The sequence below is a fragment of the Trichechus manatus genome, unplaced genomic scaffold (assembly GCF_000243295.1).
Source record: "Trichechus manatus latirostris isolate Lorelei unplaced genomic scaffold, TriManLat1.0 scaffold00233, whole genome shotgun sequence".
Lineage (NCBI taxonomy): Eukaryota > Metazoa > Chordata > Mammalia > Sirenia > Trichechidae > Trichechus > Trichechus manatus.
The window spans coordinates 1245109-1264007 of NW_004444169.1; the positions used below are offsets into that span (position 1 = coordinate 1245109).

The 18899-nt window shown below is 38.2% G+C and overlaps 1 protein-coding gene across 8 annotated transcripts in view; it reads right to left on the reverse strand.

Moving 5' to 3' along the window:
- Positions 1-18899, reverse strand: part of PHF8 (PHD finger protein 8) — a 127904-nt gene that overhangs the window by 54772 nt on the left and 54233 nt on the right. For 7 of the 8 annotated variants that reach the window (XM_023743068.1, XM_023743070.1, XM_023743072.1 and 4 more), the window contains 4 exons: positions 5677-5855; positions 5078-5163; positions 4455-4588; positions 3525-3838 (listed from right to left, as the gene is read on the reverse strand). In XM_023743068.1, the coding sequence (XP_023598836.1) occupies positions 3525-3838; positions 4455-4588; positions 5078-5163; positions 5677-5855 (713 nt within the window). The remainder of the gene's footprint in view (positions 1-3524; positions 3839-4454; positions 4589-5077; positions 5164-5676; positions 5856-18899) is intronic. The other variant, XM_023743069.1, reaches the window with a different exon arrangement.

Genomic DNA, 18899 nt, shown 5'->3' on the forward strand with positions numbered 1-18899 from the left:
AGGGGACAGGAAAGCTGGTAATAGGGAACCCAAGGTTGAGAGGGGACAGTGTTGACATGTCATGGGGTTGTTAACCATTGTCATAAAACACTATGTGTACTAACTCTTAAATGAGAAACTATTTGTTCTGTAAACCTTCATCTAAAGTACAATTAAAAAAAAAAAAGCTAAAAATTTTGCAGTACTGCTTTCCACCAGAGAAAGGGCAAATAGTAGCTCTGTTTTCTGTAAAATTAAGCTCTGGTAGGAGAGGAAGGAGCCCTGGTGGCACAGTGGTTAAAGCACCTGGCTGCTAACTGAAAGGTTGGTGGCTCGAATTCATCAGCCGCTCCGTGGGAGAAAGATGTGGCAGCGTGCTTCTGTAAAGGTGACAGCCTTGGAAACCCTGTGGGGCAGTTCTACTCTGTCCTATAGGGTCGCTATGAGTCGGAATGGACTTGACGGCAATGGGTTGGGAGTTGGGAGAGGAGGCTATCTGAGAGAGCAGATAAAAAGCTGTGAAGATATTTCCACTTGTGTTTTTAAAAAAAATGACAACAAGGCCCTGAATCGGATTTTAATTTGACGAAGCTGGTATTTAAGCAAGTGCCCGCAAGGACCTACATCTGGGAGTAGGAAGCTGAGTCCCAGGGTTTAAGGCTACAAAGGATGCTGGGTGCAAATGCCAGTGGGTTCTAACTGGGCAAGGATTATTATTAGGAACTGTCATTATTTGGGTTAGTGTTTTGGCTTCAAAGCCTATCCTACTTTCCGGAGGTAACTGCTGTTAATAGTTTGGTAGGACAAGTACAAAATATATAACAAATAACAGCCCTTAAACCTCTTTGTCTTGTAAGCCCTATTATTTTTAGTATGTACACTTGCAGAATGTGAGCTTTTCCAACAATGCATAACCCAGTGCCATGGAGTAGATTCTGACTCATAGTGACCCTATGGATATCTTCCATTATAGCAGAAAGGCCTCTGATGAAAAGATTTCAGTCTCCATAAATTAATCTACAAATGCCATGCAATCCTAATAAAAAATCCTAATAGGATCTTTCATGGAATTTGACAACCTGAAGAGAAAAAGCTCAATAATAGTCCAGAAAATCTGGGAAAATAAGAACAAGTAGGGAGGTCTCTTCTTATTAAACTGCCTTTCCAGTGTTGCTGGGCAAAGGAGGGAGGGGTGGAGGGAAGTAGAGGGTGAGTGAGCTGTTTGCTCTGTGGGAACGGATTAAACCAGGTACAGATGTCTTGGCTATAGAATGATGTGATTGGCTATTGAAGGTGGGGTGTGGGGGGTTGGCCAGGGGAGCTTGGAAGGTCACTAAGGACCAATCAGATTAGTCCAGAAATGATGGGTTTGCTGAGCAACTGCACTCTCCTCAATTCCAAAGCAAGTTCTGCAGAAGGGATCTGCCCTAACTCAAAGCTTATAGTAACTCACATACATGGTATTGCCACAGGAACAAATTAATTTTATGGAACAGAATAATATTAATAATATATAACACTTACTCAGCATTTGCCATGTGCTGGGCACTGTTCTAAGTACGTTACATATGTTAAATCATTTAATCTTCACAACAACCTTATAAGGTAGGTACTATTATCACAGAGAGGCAGAGAGGTTAACTAGCTTGCCCAAGGTCACAGAGCTACTAACGGACAGAACTGGGAATAGAATACAAAAACAAGTCCACGTATATATGGGAATAATGATGAACGAACTAGTTAATAAATGGTGTTGGTGTAAATGACTATTTATATGGGAAAAAAATGTTAGATTCTTACCTCCCACAATTCATAAATCTTAGTTTTAGATAAAGAGCTAAAATTCTAAATCTTATACAGGTTTTAGGTGAAAATATAAGTAGGCAAGTTTAAAGAAGACATAAAATACAAAAACCATTAAAGATTGAAATCTTCTACATGCTAAAAGATACCATAAATAAAAAAAGCAGACTAAAATAAATTATTTTTTAAAAATATCCAGAATATACAAAAAGCACTCCAACAAATCTAGAATATATAAAGAACTCCTACAAATCAATTAGAAAAACAAACATAGCAATAGAAAAATGGACAAAAGATTGAATAGGTAAGTCACAGGTAAGAAATGAAGAATGCCAAAACCCACTGCCGTTGAGTCAATTCTGACTCACAGAGACCATACAGGACAGAGTAGAACTGCCTGCACCATAGGGTTTCCAAGGAGCGGCTGGTGGATTCAAACTACCAACCTTTTGATTAGCAGCCAAACGCTTAACAACTGCACCACCAGGGCCCCAAAGAATAACCAATAAACATATAAAACAAACAAAACTGAGACACCATTTTTCATCTGCTGGATTGGCAAAAACTAAAAAGGCTGACAGTATCCACTTCTGGAAAGGCTGTAGAGAAACAAGTATTCTCATACACTGCTCTTACACTGGCCCCTTTGGAGGGGAATTTGGTACTATCTATTAACATTTATCTTGTACATACCCTTCAATCCAGCAAGTATGTCTACCCTAGATAAATATTAAGTGGCACACAAAAGGTTATTTATAAGAATTTTCACTGCAGCACTGTTAGTAACAGTAAAAAAATTAGAAACAACCTAAATGTCAATCAGTAGGGAATGGTTGCATATATGACAGTACATTTATGCTATAGAATACTATATAGCAGGTAGATCTCTATGTACTGATGCTAGAAGATACCCTAGCAAGTTGTAAAACCACACACACTAAACAAAACTCACTCACTCATTGTCTCTCTCTCTGTGTAAACACAATAAATGAAACTGAAAGGTATACATCAAACTGATAACAAAGGTATTTGGGCTCATAGGGGGAAGGGTGTACCATCAAAGGGAATTTTTGCTTTTTCTGTCTTGTTCTAATTTTGGTCAGTGAGCATTTATCCATATTTGTACAGTTTTTAAAAACAATATTAAAACAAAATCCACATTAAAGTCATCTGCACTACAGAAAAAAGTGCTTTATATATCATTGGTAATAAATTTATCATTGGTAATAAATCTTAGCTTAAAAAAAAGAGTTATCTCTTAAATGTAAAAAGTCCACCGAAAGGACATTATAAACCTTTGCAAGGAATGAACTGCTGACACAGAACACACACGATACAGGTGATGAAGGTAAAACAGGCAAGAAGGAAGAGTCACCAGCAGTGAAGGTTGGACAATGCTGAAAATAGACAATAGCTAATTATAATAGCTACCATTTCCTGAGGGCCTCCAATGAGCAAGGCACTGTGCCAAGTGCTTTGCAAGAACATGCCAGGTGCTGTGTAAGAACATCAACCTGTGAAACATCCCTATTTTACGGATTAAGAAAATATAGCTTAATTGTTTTGTTATATATATTTTACCATGATTGAAAAAAAGAAAGAAAATATGGGTCAGAGAAACTAAGTATCAGGCCTAAGGCCAGGCCTTTGCTCATGACAGTCTGGACTCTCTTAAGGTTTGAGATTGAAATTGGGACTGGGGGACCCTCCTGGCCTGGACCCAAGGGCCCAGCTGCCCTTACTATACTCTGCGTCCTTGAAGCATGCTCCCAAGCTGTCCTGTTCATCCAGACTGGCGTTCTCTTCCTCCTCCTCGCTCTCGGTTCTCCAGTATGCCGGCCGCTTGATGGGCCGCTTCCCTGGGGTACGCTGGGAAGCAGGACTGTTAGACACTGTGCCCAGCCCACTGCTGGAGCTTCCACTGCTTCTGTCCTGCCCTCCGGTCCACCAGGCTTGCAGGCTGGAGGTGGCCGGTGAGGATGATGAGGACTGTAGGTTGGCCATGCACAGCATGCCCTGGATGGCCTCCTGAGTGCTGGGAGAGGCAGGGGCCTCACTGCAAGGGAGAGAGGAGAAACACTGAGGGAGTTTCTCTTGTCAGAGGAAACCAGTCATCAGAATAGTCAGGGAAGATGGACAATAGCTTCAGGGGTCAGGGTGGGAGGAAGAAGGGGAGAAACATCCAAGGTGAAAAACCAGAAATCAAGCTAAAGGATGAAGACTGTATCAAAGATTGTTTTCATCAAAAATCCCGTCCTTCTTGCCTCGAGTCTCTCCAGAGACAGCAGACAAGATGGCAAAAAGAAAGGTGTGAGCTGAAGCCCTTGGCTCTGACTGAGTACCTTGTTCACCCATGCTGCATTCTTTCCTTTTTTTAATCAACACTCAGAAAAGGCTCAGTTCTCCCTTCCATGACTCTTCTAGCCCCTCTTCCAGCCTCCAAAGTGCTCAAACTTCCCCTTAAAGTCCTCAGGTTAAAAGAAATCTATACGTTCTATCAGTGTCAAATACTAAGTTCCTCAGGACAGGCTTTGTGTCTACCTTATTCTTTCAGCTCAAAAGTCCCAGATAATTCTTTGTCTCTTTAAGTGGTTGACTGATTGACCTAGCCCTTGAGGGGTAGGAGTTGCGGTCCAACGGCCCAGAAAGGGGAGATCAAAGCCAGTACTCACGTGAGAGCAGCATAGTCAGGTCCCCCCACCTGCCTGCTGGCCTTGAGCAGATCAAGAATTCCACCAGCTCCAGTCCCATTCCCAAGCTTGCCTTCAACTCCTTCCACCATGTCCTCATCTGTTGTATAGTCCTCCTGTTGGGGAGACAGGATATCACCTCAGCTGCCCAGGGTTGGTCCTGTAAGTCCTCAATACAGGGTTGACAATCTTACTTGTGATACTAATAGCTTCTGAGCACCAAGTATACAGACTAAGTACTCAGCAGAATATTCATTCTTCTTTCATCTTTTCATTTTAATCTCCATAGCATCTTTGTAAGGTAGGTATTATAATTCCCACTTTACAGAGAAGGAAACCGAAGTTCAGTGAGGTTAAATAATTTGTGTAATGTCATACAGCTCCAAATCTGATACTCTTTCTGTTACATCGTACTGCCTTTTATTCTACTCTATATTAAAGGATTTTAAAAATATTTCAACTAAATTGTAATCTTCCATTTATATGCTTAGCAGCATTCAGGACACAATCTTTCTTTAGTAAATATTTTAGGAATTGAATGCATAGAATGCCTCTTTTTCTTCTAACAAGAATGACAATCTGCCTTCTGTCAGACAGGCTCTTACCTCAATGTCAAACTCAACTTCTCCTGGTTCACGAACTCGGTTGGGGTCAGAGCAAGGCTTCGCACGGGGCAACTTCCGAGGAAATTCTAGAAAACAATGGAATGCACTTGTTATGAAGCTAAGATTAGGATCTGAGCCAAACATCCAGGGGAAAGAAAATAAGACTATTTTTCCTGGAAGAAATAACCACAGATGATTCATTTTGGAAGGTCAGAGATAAGCTTATAAATAAATCTCTAGAATAAAGGAAATGACAGAGGCCTACCAAAAACCCCCAAAACAAAATCCACTGCCATCAAGTTGATTCTGACTCATAGTGAGCCTATAGGACAGAGCAGAACTTCCCCATAAAGTTTCCAAGGCTGTAACCTTTACGGAAGCAGACTGCCACATCGTTCTCCTGCGGAGCAACTGGTGGGTTCAAACTGCTGACCTTTTTTGGTTGGCAGCAGAATGCTTTAACCACTGCACCACCAAAGCTCCTTCAGAGGCCTACAGAGCCTGGTAAATCAAGCTCAGGCCTAAGGTCTTGAGACTAACAAGGGCACCAAAAACAAACATGAAGTGGGCAGGGAAGGAAAGAGAAAGAAGAGACACACTTGGTCTTATTATCAGGGTCGTCTTCTCCTTTCCTAATCTCTCGTCAATCTGCAGTTCATCTTCTGAATCCAAGTCAAATTCATCTTCCATCACCTGTTCTGTCACCAGTCTAGCCTTGTCTGCCTTCTTTGCGATCTTGGCTCGCCGAGACTTGGATAAGCTCTTCATCCTCTTGGTACTGGAGATAAAAGGAAGGAGAACATAAAAAAAGTCACACTCAATACTGTTAAGATGACGATTCTCCCCAAACTGACTGTACAGAGTCAATGCAATTCCTATCAAAATCCACCCAGCTTTTTGGTAGAAATTGACAAGCTGATCCTATAACGTATATGGACATGCAAAGGACCTAGCCTAGCCAAAACAATTTTGAAAAAGAGGAACAAAAGTTGGAGGGCTTACACTACCCAATTTCAAAACTTACTATAAAGCTACAGTTATCGAGGCAGCGTGATACTGGCATAAGGATAGACATAAAGATCAATAAAACAGAACTGTGAGTCCAGAAATAAACCGTTAAACTTATGATCAATTGATTTCTGACAAAGGGGCCAAGGGAATTCAGTGGGGAAAGGATAGTCTTTGCAACAAATGGTACCGAAACAACTGGCTATCCACATGCAAAGAAATGAATGTGAACCCTTACTTCACACCATACATAAAATGTAACTCAAAATGGATCACAGATCTAAATAGAAAAGCTGAAAATATAAAACTTGTAGAAGAAAACATAGGACAAAATCCTTGTGGCCTGGGATTAGGCAAAATTCAAAAATTCTGTGCTTCAAAAGACACCATTAAGAAAATGAAAAGACAAGCCACACACTGGGAGAACATATTTGCAAATCATATATCTGGTTAAGGACTTGCACCCAGGATATTTAAGAACTCTTAGAATTTAATAATAAGACAAGTAACCCAACTAAAAAATGGACAAAAGATCTGAATAGTCATTTCTCCAAAGATGATATACAAATGGTGAATAATCACATGAAAAAATGCTCAACATCATTATTTATCAGGGAAATGCAAATCAAAACCACAATGAGATACCACTTTATATCTACTAGAATGGCTATAATTAAAAAGACAGACAATAACAGCATTGGCTAATATATGGAAAAATTCATACACTGCTGGTGGTAATGTAAAAATGGTATAATCACTTGGGAAAAAGTTTGACCATTTCTTAAAAAGTTAAATATAAAGTACTATATGACCCAACAATTTTACCACTAGGTGAGAAATGAAAATATACGTGTATAAGTATGTTCATAGCAACAATATACATAAAAGTAAAAAAAAAAATGGAATCAATCCAAATGACCAGCAACTGGCAAATGGATAAATAAAATGTGATATATCCATGCAATGGAAAACTATTAAGCAACAAAGAGGAAAAAACTAATACGTGCTATATCATGGATGAGCCTCAAAAACTTTACGATAAGTGAAAGAAGCCAGACACAAAAGACCACATATTGTATGATCCCATTTATATGAAATGTCCAGAAAAGGCAAATTTATAGAGGCAGAAAATTGATTTAATAGTTGCCTGTGCCTTAAGATGAGAATGAGAACTGACTGCAAATGGGCATGAGGGAGCTTTTCGGGTTGATAGAAATGTTCCAAAATTGGCAATAGTTGCAAAATTCTGTAAATTTACTAAAAGTCATTTAATTGTATACTTAAAATGGATTAATTTTATGGTATGTAAATTATACCTCAAGAAAGCTGTTAAAAGAATAAAACCCAAACCCATTGCCGTCTAGTCTATTCCAATTCATAACAACTCTATAGGAGAGTAGAACTGCCCCATAGGGTTTCCAAGGCTATAAATTTTTATGGAAGCAGACTGCCACATCTTCCTCCCATGGAGCAGCTGGTGGGTTCAAACCGCTGACCTTCTGGTTAGCAGCCGAGCACTTAACCACTGTGACACCAGTGTTCCTTCATTAAAAGAATAAAGGGAGTCAAAAAAAAAAAACCTCAAAAGTCACTTAATCCTGTTACACATGGTAAACAATATTAACCAGTACAAACTGCTGAAATAAATCTTATAAATAGTTAAAAAGGAAAAAGTTTTTGGTAAATAAGTATACTTGATACACTCAGTAAATGGGGAATTACTTTAAGCAAACTGTCACTGAAATGGCCTGTTTTCTAGCCCCATAGGATTGTTGGGAGGGTTAAATGAGCTAATGCAGAGCCTGGCAAATGGCAAGTAACCAACATTAACTAATCTTAATAATTAAGTTCTCTGGGACTCAGTTTCCACATCAGTAAAAGGAGGATAATAACACTTACCATCAGGGTTGTTGTGAGGGCTAATTAATGTATGTAAACAGCTAGGATAGATTTTGACACAGAAAAGGTACTCAATAAATGGTAGCTATTTATACACTGATCTCTTATTAACTTTCTTAAGATAATATTTTATTGTGATTTTGGTGAAAGTTTACCCAGCAGTTTAGGTTCCCATTCAACAATTTCTACATAACTTGTTCAGGGACATTGGATACTTTCTTCACAATGCATGAACATTCTCATCATTTCCACTCTAGTTGTTCATTTCCATTAATCTAGTCTCCATGCCCCCTTATATTCTCATGTTTGTTTTGAACTGTAGACCATTGGTCTCATATAGGTGATTCGTTAAAGGAGCTCAGTACTTACAGGTGAAATTCATTATTTTTTGAGGCAATTTATCATTTAGTTACAAGGTGACGTCAGGGGTTAGTTTCACTTTGAGGTTTGAAGAGTATCTCAGGAACATAGTCTAGAGGAGTCCTCCAGTCTCAACCAGTCCAGTAGGCCTGGTTTTCTTTCTTTTTTTGAAATTTGAGGCTCTATTCCACATTTTACTCCCATTCTTTCAGGGTCCATCTGTTGTGGCCCTGATTAGAATGCTGGTATTGGTAGCCAGGCACCATCTAGTTCTTCCAGTCTCAGGGTAGATGAGGCCTTGGTTTGTGCAGACTAATTTGTCCTATAGACTAGTTTCTTCTTTGTGTCTTTGGTTTCCTTCTTTCTCTTTTGCTCCTGACCAGTAGAGACCACTAACTAGATAGCCGATTGCATGCTTTTAAGACCCCAGATGCTACTCCCCAAAATAGGATGTAGAACATAATTTTATGAACTATATTATACCCATTGACTAAGATGTCCCATGAAACTATGCTCCTAATCCTTCAAACCTAGAAAATCCAATTCCACGAGGTGTTTGGATATGTCTAAGAAGTATCCATAACTGTGCCCCCTATATGCTTTCTTATACATATGAATATATGTGCATACAGTTACATACATGCACATACATATGCATATACCTATATACACAAACACATATATACATACCTACACATGTATATGCCTGTGTACATACATATACACCGGAACATGTAGTTTTGGTTGTTTTTCCTGTTGTTTCTAAATTATATACGCCATAGCAATTACCAATAGGTCCTTTTTTCTTGTGTACTTTTTAGTGACATTGTTTACCTTCATCAAGCTGTGTACACTTCACCCTCATTCAGTATAACCTTTCCCATCACCAAAAATAACAAGTGTCTACTATCTAGAAAGTTAGTCTCCCTGTCCCCTACTCTCCCATTCCTGGTAATCACTAATGAACATGAGTTTCTGTATATTTACTTGTTCATGTCATTTCATAAAAGTGAGAATATATAATATTTATTTTTTTGTGATTGACTTACTTTGCTCAATATAATGACTAACAGGTATATCCATGTTCCAAGATGTTTTGGTAACTCATTTTTCTTTTATTAAAATTTTATTTATTTTGTTGTGGTGGTGGCTGAGAATATACACAGCAAAACATACAACAATTCAACAGTTTCTGCATGAACAATTCGGTAACACTCATTAAATTCTTCAAGCTGTAAAACCATTCTAACCCTCCTTCTGAGTTGTTCCTCCTCAATTTACATAAACTCACTTCCCCCTAAAGTTCCTATCTAATCTTCTGAGTTGCTGTTGTCAGTTTGATCCTATGTAGACAGTTCTTAAAAGACCATAATGATCAAGGCAGACTTTTTTTTTTTTTTTACTACTTAAGCTAAACTACTGTTCAGTTTTAAGAAGACTTTAGGGGATATTTTTGGTCTAAGGTTTAAAGATAATCTTAGGGCAATAGTTTCAAGGGTTCATCTACCTTCCACAGCTCCAGCAAGTCTGGAGTCTATTGGAATTTAAAATTCTATTCTGCATTTTTCCCCATTTGATCAGAATAATTCTCTGGAATCTTTGATCAAAATGTTCAGCAACAGTAGCTAGGCACCATCCAGTTCTTCTAGTGTCATGGAAAAGGAGGCAGTTGTTCATGGAGACAAGCAGTCACACATTCCATATCCTCTTCCTATTCCTGACTCTCCTTCCTCTGTTGTTCCAGGCAAATAGAGACCAATTGTTGTGTTTTGGATGACTGCTTGCAAGCTTTCAAGACCCCAGGCACTACACAACAAATTAGGAGACAGAATGGAAGCACTAAACATGTTATTAGGCCAATTAATTGGCATGTCCCATGAAACCATGACCATAAAACTCAAAACCAAGAAATCAAATCCCATGAAGTATTTGGTTGTAGATAAGCAGCCTCAGCAGCTACTCTTTTTTTTTTGTCATTGTTGTAACTATATCTGTCACACAACTTTTGCCAACAAAACTTTTTATAGGTGTACAACTTACTGACAACAATTACAATAATTGGCTGTGCAACTCTACCCTTAATCAATGAGATTTTTCCATTCCCGTTAACCCCTCCTTTTTCCCTCCCTCCCACCGCTGGTAACCACTAATAAACTTTGGTCTTTATACATTTGCCTTTTCTTGTCTTTTTATATAAGTGAGGTCATACAATATTTGTCCTTTTGTGATTGACTTATTTCACTCAGCATAATGTCTTCAAGCTCCATCCATGTTGCAGCATGTATCAAGACTTCAATTCTCCTACTGGCTGAGTAGTATTCCATTGTATGTATGTATCACATTTTTGTTTATCTATTCATCTGCTGATGGGCATATAGGTTGTATCCACTTTTTGGCTATTGTGAATAGTGCTGCAATAAACACTGGTGTACAAGTCTCTGTCTGAGTCTTTGCTTTCAAGTCTTCTGGGCATATACCTAGGAGTGGAATTGCTGGATCATATGGTAGTTACTATTTTTTAGTTTTCTGAGGAACAGCCACACCATTTTCAACGTCTGTACCATTTTGCGTTCCCACCAGCAATGAATAATGGTTCCAATTTCCCCACATCTTCGCCAACATTTATTTTCTTTTTTTAAATCTTAGCCATCCTAAACCAAAAAAGCTTGTTGTCATTGAGTCAATTGCGATTCATAGGAACGGTATCTCACTATGATTTTGATTTGCACCTTTCTGATGTCACTGGTGGCCATTTGAATGTCCTCTTTGGGTAAAATGTCTATTCAAGTCCTTTGCCCATTTTATGATGGGGTTATTTGTCTTTTTGTTGGCAAGTTGTCAAAGTTTTATATATATTTTGGTTATTAGATTTTTATTGGATATATAGTTTCTGAAGATATTCTCCAAGTCAGTAACTTGCCTTTTCACTTCTTTTGTAAAGTCTTTTGATGAACAAAACTTTTAAGTTTTACAAGGTCCCATTTATTTTGTGTTTTGCTTTTTGTGCTTTTATTATTATATTAGACAATACATTGTTAAAAGCTAGGTCTGACAGCTTTGCCCCTGCATTTTCTTCAAAGGATTTTATGGTTTTAGTTTGCATATTTAGGTCCTCAATCCTTTTGAATTTGTTTTTGTGTGTGGTGTGAAGCATGGGTCCTGTTTCATTTTTCTGTATATGGAAATCCAATTTTCCCAACGTCATTTATTGAAGAGACTCTTCTTTCCCCATCAAATGGAGTTAGCACTGCTGTCAAAAATCAGTTGACCATATATGTATGGGTTTATTTCTGGACTCTCAATTCTATTACATTGGTCTATGTATCTATTGTTATATCACTACAGTATTTTTTCAGTAGTGTGTTATTTAGATCCTACGTAGTTATTTTTCCCCCCTATTTTTCATGTTGTTGACTTTTAGCCTCATACCGTTACGGTCAGAGAAGATACTTTGTAAGAGTTCAATCTTTTTGAATTTCTTGAGACTTGTTTTGTGTTCTAGCATATGGTCTATTCTAGAAAATGATCCACGCGTGCTGCACAAAAATGTGTATTGCTCTGATGATGGGTGTTGTTGTTGTTAGGGGACACTGAGTCGGTTCTGATTCATAGCGACACACTATGTACAACAGAACGAAACACTGCCCGGTCCTCTGCCATCCTCATAACCATTGTTATACTTGAGCCCATTGCTGCAGCCACTGTGTCAATCCATCTCTTTGAGGATCTTCCTCTTTTTCGCTGATCCTCTAATTTACCAAGCATGATGTCCTTCTCCAGAGACTGGTCCCTCCTGATAACATATCCAAAGTACGTGAAACGAAGTCTCACCATCCTCACTTCCAAGAAGCATTCCAGCTGTACTTCTTCCAAGAAAGATTTGTTCATTCTTCTGACAGTCCATGGTATATTCAATATTCTTCGCCAACACCATAATTCAAAGCTGTCAAATCTTCTTCAGTCTTCCTTATTCATTGTGCAGCTTTCACATGCATCTGAAGCAGCTGAAAATACCATGGATTGGGTCGGGCGCACCTTAATCCTCAAAGCAACATCTTTGCTTTTTAACACTCAAAAGAGGTCTTTTGCGGCAGATTTGCCCAATGCAATAAATACGTCATTTGATTTCTTCACTGCTGCTTCCGTGGGCGTTGACTAAGAATCCAAGTAAAATGAAGTCTCTGATAACTTCAATATTTTCTCCATTTATTATGATGTTGTTTATTGGTCCAAATGTAAGGATTTTTGTTTTATGTTGAGATATAATCCATACTGAAGGCTGTAGTCTTTGATCTTCATCAGTAAGTGCTTCAAGTCCTCTTAACTTTCAGCAAGCAAGGTTATGTCATCTGCCTATCGCGGGTTGTTAATGAGTCTTCCTCCAATCCTGATGTCCTGTTCTTCTTCATATAGTTCAGCTTCTTGGATTATTTGCTCAGGATACAGATTGAATAAGTATGGTGAAAGGATACAACCCTGACACACACCTTTCCTGACTTTAAATCACAGAGTATTGCCCTTGTTTATTCTAAGGACTGCCTCTTGGTCTATGTACAGGTTCCACATGAGTGCAATTAAGTATTCTGGGATTCCCATTCTTTGCAATGTTAAACATAATTTATAATGATCCACACAGTCAAATGCCTTTGCATAGTCAATAATACACAGGTAAACATCTTTCTGGTATTCTCTACTTTTAGCCATGATGAATCTGACATCAGCAACGATATTCCTCGTTCCACATCCTCTTCTGAATCTGGCTTGAATTTCTGGCAGTTCCTTGTCTCTTTTGAATGGTTTTCAGCATAATTTTACCTGTGTGTGATATTAATTATATTGTTCGATAACTTCTGCATTCTGTTGGATCACGTTTCTTAGGAATGGGCACAAATGTGGATCTCATCCATTCAGTTGGCCAGGCAGCTGTCCTCTAAATTTCCTGGCATAGATAAGTGAGCACCTCCAGCGCTGCATCCATTTGTTGAAACATCTCAGTTGCTATTCTGTCAGTTCCTGAAGACTTGTTTTTCACCATTCCCTTCAGTGTAGCTTGAACTTCTTCCTTCAGTACCATTGGTTCTTGATCATACGCTACCTCCTGAAATGGCTGAATACTGACCAATTCTTTTTGGTATAGTGACTCTGTGTATTCCTTCCATCTTTTATTGATGCTTCCTACATCGTTTAGTATTTTCCCCATAGAACCCTTCTATTGCAACTTAAGGCTTGAATTTTTTCTTCAGTTCTTTCAGCTTGAGAAATGTCGAGCGTGTCTATCCTTTCGGTTTTCTAACTCCAAGTCTTTGCACATGTCATTATAATACTTTACTTTGTCTTTTCGAGCCACCCCTTGAAATCTTCTGTTCAGCCCTTTTACTTCATCATTTCTTCCTTTTGCTGTAGCTACTCTACGTTAAAGAGCAAGTTTCAAAGTCTCTTCTGACATCCATTTTGGTCTTTTCTTTCTTTCCTGTCTTTTTAATGACCTCTTGCTTTCTTTGTGTTATTATGTCCTTTATGTCATTCCACAAGTCATCTGGTCTTTCATCATTAGTGTTCAATGCATCAAATCTATTCCTGAGATGGTCTCTAAATTCAGGTAGGATATACCCAAGGTCATATTTTGGCTCTCGTGGACTTGCTCTAATTTTCTTCAGCTTCAACTTGAATTTGCATATGAGCAATTGATGGTCTGTTCTGCAGTATGCCTCTGGCCTTGTTCCGACTGATGATATTGAGCTTCTCCATCATCATTTCCAGAGATGTAGTCTATTTGATTCCTGTGTATTCCATCTGGCAGGTCCACGTGTAGAGTCACCATTTATGGTGTTGAAAAAAGGTATTTGCAATGAATAAGTCATTGGTCTTGCAAAATTCTATCATGTGATCTCTGGCATCGTTTCTATCATCAAGTCATATTTTCCAAATACTGATCCTTCTTCTTTGTTTCCAACTTTCACATTCCAATCACCAGTAATTATCAATGCATCTTGATGGCATGTTTGATCAATTTCAATCTGCAGAAGTTGGTAAAAATCTTCAATTTCTTCATCTTTGGCATTAGTGGTTGGTGCGTAAGTTTGAATAATAGTATTAACTGGTCTTCCTTGTAGGTATACATATATTATCCTATCATTGACAGCACTGTACTTCAGGATAGATCCTGAAATGTTCTTTTTGACAATGAATGTGACATCATTCCTCTTCAATTTCTCATTCCCAGCATAGCAGACCATATGATTGTCCAATTCAAAATGGCCAATATCAGTCCATTTCAGTTCACTAATGCCTAGGATATCGATGTTTATTCACTCCATTTCATTTTTGACAACTTCCAACTTTCCTAAGTTCATACTTTGTACATTCCACGTTCCGATTACTAATGCATGTTTGCAGCTGTTTCTTCTCATTTTGAGTGATGCCACATCAGCAAATGAAGGTCCTGAAAGCTTGACTCCAGGTGATAAGTAGAGTGTTCTATATATGTCCATTAGTTCAAATTGGCTTAAGATTTTAAGTTTCCAAAGTCCTTAGTGATCTTCTGTTTCGATGTTCTGTCTAGAATTGAAAATGGTGTGCTAAAGTCTGCAACTATTATTGTGGAGTTGTGTATTTCCCCTTTCATATTATGAGTATTCATTTCATGTATTTTGAAGCATTGATATTAGGTGCATAAATAATTTTTATGTCTTCATGCTGGACTGACCCCTTTATTGTTATGCAATGTCCTTCCTTATCTCTTGTAATAGATTTTGATTTAAAGTCGATTTTATCTGATATCAGTATGGCCACCTCTGCTCTTTTTTGTTTACTGGTTGCATGGGATATTTTTTCCATCCTTTTATTTTCAGTCTGTTTGTGTCCTTATGTCTTAGGTGTGTTTCTCATGGACGGTAAAAGGATGGATCATTTTTGTTTAATTCATTCTGCCACTCTCTTCTGTTTGTATGCACAGTTTAGACCATTTACATTTAACGTTATTATTGAAAACAAAGTGCCTACCTCATTTTGCTAGTTTTTTGAGTGTTTCATATATTCTTTGTCTTTTTATTCTCATTCTTCTGTTACTGGGTTTTGCTGCTTTCTTGTGATGAGTCTTTTTTATTTCTTCCTTCTTTTCTTCTAGGTGATTTCTTAGTGGTTACCACACATATTACATTATACAACTTGCAATTGTGACATTTATCATATGGACACCAAGGAACATACAACATTAACTTATTAAATCTATTCTTGATGTTTCTGAGTCTCCCTTAACATCATTGTACATGCTATATCCAATAGGTTTACTTTGTTCCTATTTTTTGTGAACCTGATGTTGTATTGTTTGCATGATTAAATTACTGACTTCATTCCCTGAAAATGTCTTATACTTGGTCCTTACAATTGCCCATGTTGTTGAGTTTTTTGAAGATCTCTCTCTTATTTTCCCCCCATGTACAGATTTGACTATTTGTTTAATGTTCTTGCCTTTCCCTTTGGAGAACTTCCTTGAGTAATACTTGCAGAGATTGTCTGTAAGTGGCAAATTCCCAGAGCTTCTGTTTATTTGGGAATATCTTGATTTCTCCCTCATTTTTGAATGACAACTTTGCTGGGTAAAGAATTCTTGGTTGGCAATTCTTTTCTTTCAATATTTTATATATGTCGCCCCATGTCTTCTGGCCTCTAGAATTTCTTGGGAGAAACCACACTGATTCTTATGAACAACCCTTGATATGTCATATTGTGTTTTACTCTTGCTGCTTTCAGAATTCTTTCCTTGTCTTTAGTTTTCAGGAACTTTATTAGAATATGGCTTGGGGTGGATCTTTTTGTATTTCTTCTAACTGGCGTTTGTGTAACTTCCGTATTTGCAGGCTTGGTTCTCTGTGCAGGTCTGGGAAATTCTCTATGATTATCTCTTAGAAAATTCTTTCTATGCCTTTATTGTCATAGTACTTTGGAATTCCAATAATTCTAATGTCAGATTTCTTAACTGAATCCTATATTTCCATTTGGCTTTGTTCACTTTCCTTTGTTCTTTTCGCTTGTCTCTCTTGAGACTCAACAAGTTCAGTTACTCTGTCTTCTAGTTCACTTATTCTATCTTCTGTCTTTTCGATTCTATTGTTGAGTGTTTCTCTTGCATTTTCTAATTCAGTTGCTTTATCCTTCAGTTTCAGTAATTCTTTTTTTTTAATGTTTTCAATTTACTTATTGGTTTTCTCATTTTGTTCCTCAATTTGTTTCCTGACCTCCATTAGTTTTCTGTGAGTTTTTTGCTTTCTTTAACCATATTTAACACCATTGTCTGAAAGTTTTCTATTTTTTCCATTAACCTGGTCTCCATAGGAAAAATATTCTCTTCTTCATGTTTTCCTTTCGATTGGTCCTTCTTCTCTTGCGATTTTGTGTGTTTTACTAATTTTTGTTTAATGAGATATATTTATATTTTTTCAAATATTTTAATTTCTAAGTTTTCTGATTTATAAGAGAATTATACTTGTTAGATTTAGCTCCCCTATCTTCTCCCAAGGGCACTCTTGTCCTTAGGTTTTTTTCAGTAATGAGTCAGGAATTCGGTCTGCAGTATTTATCTGGGTGCTTATGTCTCTAGGTGCTTATTCTGGCTGTTTTTCCCTGAGATGGCTGACTTTGTTGGTGTGTCTTCCGATGTTTTGGCTGTGGCCCTAAGTGTACCCCTGTGGTTGGTTTTTTCACTCCCTTATGTGGGGTTTCAGATGTCTGAGGCTCTGCAGCTCAATGCGCAAGCATGGGGGTTTTCGCTGGCCACAGATATGAACATAAGTGGTGGGGCTCAGCTTTCCTGAGGAAAAGATGGGGAGCGCTTTATGTCCTTCCCTCACGGGAGCCACTGTACAGGCTCTCCCATGGGTGTCTTGCTGTGGGCAGGAAGTCATTTATTTTTCTCTGCGATGCCTATCTGAAGTATTTTTCTCGCCCTGGCTGAAGGATGTGTCATGCTGCTCTTCTGTTTGTTTAGGTCCTAGAGCCTGTCCACCTTAGGTCTCAGTGAGATTCAACAACACTCACTCGCAGAATCTTGGTCTACAACTGCCCCTTCCCAAGTGTGCAGCCTGTGAACTTCCACAGACAATCTGTGCCACCTTAAAAATTGGGCCACTGCTTCCTCAGTTTAGCTCACATCCTATGTTCTTTGTTCGGGATGTTACCTGTCCCTATCACAAAATGGCCACAATGAGCCAAGTCCTTCAGGTGCCTGTGGCTAGAATCTCCCAGCTTCTATGCTGCCCCTACTCCTCCTCTCCCCTGCTTCTGGACTCAGCTTGACTCTCCAACACTTTAGCTGCCTTCCAGAGTTCTGAGATCTGTCTGTGTTTGTTTTTTTTTTTCACTGTTCAGTGGGATAGTTGCTGGGGAGATAAACGGGAGCGCATACTTACTCCGACATCTTGCCCCGCCTCCCTTTGCCCAGCTTTTGATTGGGTTGTCTTTTTGTTGTTAAGCTGTAGAACTTTTCTATATACATATTAGACCCTTAATAGTTATATCATTCCCAAAGAATTTTTCCCAGTTTCTAGGTTTTCTCTTTACTCTTTTGATATAGTTTTTTGATGAACATAAGTATACAACTTTTATGAGATACCACTTATCTATTTTGTTTTCTGTTGCTCATGCATTTGCTATTGTGTTTGGTAATCTATTATTGAAAAAAATTAGGTCCCGAAGCTTTACTCCTATATTTTCTTCCAAGAACTTTATTGTTTTAGATTTTAAATTTGGGTCCTTGATCCATTTTGAATTAGTTTTTGTGTATGGTGTGAGGTATGGCTCTTGTTTCATTTTTCTACATGTGGAAATCTACTTTTGCCAGCACCACTTGATGAATAGACTGCTCCTCTCCATTGAATGGATTTGATACCCTTGTCAAAAATCAATTGACCACAGATGTTTGTATTTCTTTCCGGATTTTCAATTCTATTCCATTGGTCTATGTGTCTATCATTAAGCCAGTGTCAGACTGCTTTGATTACTGTAGCTATTAATATATTTTGAAGTCAGGAAGTGTGAAGCCTCTTACTTTTTTCTTCTTCAAAATTGCTTTGGCTATTTGGGGTCTCTTATCTTTCCATATAAAACTGAGGATTAGTTTTTCTATTTCTGTAAAGAATGCTGTTGGAATTTTGATTGGAATTGCATTGTATCTGTAGATTGCTTTGGGTAGTATTGACACCTCGACTAAAATATTAAGTCTTCCAATCCACGAACATGGAACATCCTTCCATCTATTTAGGTCTTCTTTAGTCTTTTTCAGCGGTGTTTTATAATTTTCATTGTATAAGACTTTCACATCCCTGGTTAAATTTATTCCTAGATATTGTCTTAGTTCCCTAGTGCTACTCCAACAGGAATACCACAAGTGGATGGCTTTCACAAAGAGAAATTTATTTTCTCACAGTCTAGTAGACTAGAAGTCCAAATTCAGGGCGTCAGCTCCAGGGGAAGGCTTTCTCTGTCGGCTCTGGAGGAAGGTCCTTGTCATCATCAGTCTTCCCAGGGACTAGGAGCTTCTCTGCGCAGAAACCTCGGG